The sequence below is a fragment of the Rhincodon typus genome, unplaced genomic scaffold (genome assembly GCF_021869965.1).
Source record: "Rhincodon typus isolate 14 unplaced genomic scaffold, sRhiTyp1.1 hic_rhity00007018, whole genome shotgun sequence".
Classification (NCBI taxonomy): Eukaryota; Metazoa; Chordata; class Chondrichthyes; order Orectolobiformes; family Rhincodontidae; genus Rhincodon; species Rhincodon typus.
In genome coordinates this window covers 2,693-6,710 of record NW_025972656.1, presented here as the reverse complement: position 1 = coordinate 6,710, position 4,018 = coordinate 2,693, and the positions used below count along the sequence as shown (strand labels likewise).

General features: G+C 45.9%; 1 protein-coding gene across 1 annotated transcript in view; it reads right to left on the bottom strand.

The window, feature by feature from the left end:
- Positions 1–430: 430 nt before the first annotated feature.
- The window catches only part of LOC125482198 (GATOR complex protein DEPDC5-like), a gene marked incomplete at both ends in the record, with an annotated part of 5,781 nt that continues 2,193 nt past the window's right edge, over positions 431–4,018 (bottom strand). The window contains one exon of the mRNA XM_048594210.1: positions 431–634. Coding sequence (XP_048450167.1) covers positions 431–634 — 204 coding nt within the window. The remainder of the gene's footprint in view (positions 635–4,018) is intronic.

Here is a 4,018-nt window from a genome sequence, read left to right as displayed (position 1 = left end):
GGGGGGGGGGGAGCGGGAGGTTGTTTCCATCTGGTCAGGTAAAGCACTGCAGTAGTATAAGCCATGCAGTAACGCTCAACAGGATTTCTTGGCCTAATAACGCAGTGACATTAAAGCAATTGACATTGAAAAGGGATGGCTTTCTATGTGGATTCCCTGATGTGTGTACATGTTGCTGGGACAGTAATGGTAAGTGCTCTGACTGTCAACAATATAACAGTGAAGGTTACAGTCCCAGTGCTCCCGAGTCCCTGCACATGGAAGTCCATTGTTCCAGTTCAGCAGCCCTGGCTGGACAGTAGGCAGGGACTGAACCCTGTACTAGGTCGGCCTGTTTTGCTTGTACCAAACCTGAACAGCACATCTGACAGTGAGTTATTCAGTTTATTCTCTCAGGTGTGGCAGTGAACTGCCAGCCTGTCACACTTACCCACTGGGAACGTGTGCATCCACCTCCTCCTATTTGATGTCAGCTTCATCGGCATCCGGGAAGGGGCAAACGGATTAATGAGTGCCCGCTGAGGGGTGTATCCGCCTGGTCGAATATGGAGCATGGACTCGGCACTGCCAACGTGAAAGCGGCCGGGGGCACTGGAATCTCTCTGCTGGGAGTCGATCATTCGCTCCAGGATATCTGCAACAGCGAGTTCACAATCAACAAAAAGGACAGGCCATTGACGACAATACCTAAAGCAAAGACACTGCGGGAATCAGAAACAAGAGAAACTGCCAGAGAAACTCAGCAGGTCTAACAGCATCCGTAGAGGGGGAAACAGAGTTAATGTCTTGAGTCTGGCGTGACTTCAGAAATGTAAGGTGCTGAAAAACGTGTTTCCCCTCATACTTTGGACAGAGTCACAGGAGGAGCAAGAGGGAGGATGGCACAGTGGCCCAATGCAAAATATTAATAGCGGAGAAAGAAAAAAAAAATGAGATGAGAAAAGGGTGTAAATTAAGGTGTGAAAAGGAGAGAATGGGTCCTCTACTCAGAGCAAAGTAAACAAGACAAGACTCTGGCCAGATTTTATTGGATGCTTTCTATCATGCACCTATCTGGATGCATCACAGCATGGTTTGGCAACTGCTTTTCCCAAGACCACAAGAAACTACAGAGTCATGAACACAGCCCAGTCCATCACACAAACCAGCCTCCCATCCATTGACTCTATCTGTACTTCCCACTGCCTTGGGAAAGCAGCCAACATGATCAAAGACCCCTCCCACCCTGGTTATGCTCTCTTCCACACTCTTCCATAGGGCAGAAGATATAAAAGTTTGTATACATGAACGAAAAGATTAAGAACAGCTTTTCCCCTGCTGTTAGTTGACTTCTGAATGGACGTCTCAATTTTTAAATTTAATGCTAACCTCACTCTTTCTGCAGCCGTAACATTGTATTACTCGCTCTGTTCTACTATCCTAATGCACTTCATATGGTATGATCTATCTATCTATCTATATGGCTGTGAGGAGGTAACTGTGGGAGTCAGTGGGTTTGTCATGAATATTGGTGGACCCCACAGAAACGGTGAAGTCAAGGATGGGAAGAGGCAGAAGTGAAGGTGAGAGAAGGTATTTCAACTATTTGCAAATCAATTTGCCCATAACTCAGTCATCAGTAAACCGCTAAGGCAGTGAGTAACATTGGCCAGTCTGTAAGGCTGGCATTCCATCTGATCGAGTGACTCTATGTCCATTTGTCCTTTGTCCTTTATACAGCCATGGAGGTCTGTAGCACAGAAAAAGGCCGTTCGCCCTATTGAGTTTGTGGCAGTTGATATCATTCACCTACCTATTCTAATCCTATTTCCCAACACTTGGCCCTGAGCCTTGCATGCCTCTTTGTCCCCAGTGCACATCTAAATGTAAGGAGGGTTTTTGCCTCTATCACCCTTACAGGGGGTGAGTTTCCCACCACCCTCCGAGTGAAAAATTTATTTTCTCACACACTGTCTAAACGTCCTGCCCCTTAGCATAAATCTTGCTGGGCTTTTTCCAGACTGGTTTCAGGAACTAAATTCCTTATTTCCTGAACCGACAACAATCCAAACAAGAGATCGACAATCTGACCCATTTCTGGGCAAAGGATTTCTCCTGAGTTCCATACCAGACTTAGAAGCATAAAGCTTTACAGCGCAGAAACAGACCCTTCTGTCCAACTCGTCCATGCTGACCAGATATTCTCCATTAATCTAGTCCCATTTGGCCCATATCCCTCGAAACCCTTCCTATTCATTTACCCATCCAGATGCCTTTTAATTGTTGTAATTGTACCATCCTCCACCACTTCCTCTGGCAGCTCATTCCATACACACACCACCCTCTGTGTGAAAAAGTTGCCCCATAGGTCCCTTTTATATCTTTTTCCTCTCACCGTAAACTTATGCCCTCTTGTCTTGGACTCCTCCACCCTGGGAAAAAGATCTTGACTATTCACCCTATCCATGCCCCTCATGATTTTATAAACCTCTATAAGGTCACCCCTCAGCCTTCGATGCTCCAAGGAAAATAGCCCCAGCCTATTCAGCCTCTCCCTATAGCTCAAACCCTCCAATTCGGGCAACATCCTTGTAAATCTTTTCTGAACCCTTTGAAGTTTCACACTATCCTTCCTATAGCAGGGAGACCAGAATATTCCAAACGTGGCCCCACCAACATACTGTAGAGCTGCAACATGACATCCCAATCCCTATACTCAATGCACTGACCAATAAAGGTAAGTGTACTTCTTAGTGGTTCTCATATTTCTGACTCTTCGTTCCGGTCCCCTCTCCATCGACTCCAGCCAATCCTTGCATAACCTTAGACATCACTAAAAGAGTCACTTCTCCACCTTCCTACACAAGAATACCTCAGCACCACACTCACCCCAGTGCTGGCCACCAACACCCTGGTTTCTCTAGTCCCTTCCCCACAAATTGAGGCCAGCCAGTGTGTCTGCAGCATAATCAGAATGAAACCATATCCAGGGCAGAAATAGCCTTTTAAGAAACTCACAGCTGTCTTAGTATAATAAATACCCTTAATGAAAGGTACATTACATAGAGCATCAAGCACAGAAATCGGCCATTCAGCCCAACACTGCATTTAGATTCTACCAGCGCCTTCTCCCACTCTCCATTATCTCACCCCGTCATCAACTCTTAACACTCTTTCTTCCCACAACTTCTTTCAGAGTTTCCCCTTTAAATGCACACGTTGCTTTTGTTTCAGTTACTCTCTGCTGCAAACATGCTCCCAATCTTTGGGAAAAGATTTCTCAGAAAATTCTGACTGGATTTATTCACGAGCCATAGCATGGACATCCTCCACCTCATCCACACGTGCTGTATCAAGCCCCTTCATAACTTCTGCAGAAAAGATTCCCAGCCGTTCTCAGTGATTGTAACCTTCCAGCTCTATCACCATTCTTGACATTTCTTTGCTGTACCTTTCCCAGTGGCTCCGTTTTTTGCAAGAGTATGGAGATCTAACCATTCGCAATACTCCAACTGTGGCCCAAGCAAGGTTTAAATATAACTACAGTGTAATACTCTGTTGAAGAGGAGTCATAAAGGACTTGAAACATCAACTGTTTCTCTCTCCATAGACGCTGTCAGACCTGCTGAATTTCTGCAGCATTCAGAATTTGAATTAGCATTATTGTCACATACTCAAATGAAAAATTGCCACTTACGGCTCCATCTTAGGTACAGGATACCTAGATACAGACTCTTAAGTCTGTGGTATAAAATAGAAAAAAATAAATAAAAGTCTAGCATTAGAATAAAAAGAAGGTATAAGGCTTCTTCCATCTCGGAGTAGCAAGGTGTCATACACGCTTTAACCGATGTTGTGAATGGGCTGAGGGAGGGGGTGGGCTGCTAGGAATCAGGATTGTTGCTCCATAGGCTGAGGTGGGGAGGGGTTGGGGGAGGGGATGGGCTGCTGGGAATCGGGATTGTTGCTCCATAGGGCGAGGTGGGGAGGGGTTGGGCTGCTGGGAATCGGGATTGTTGCTCCATAGGGTGGGGTGGGG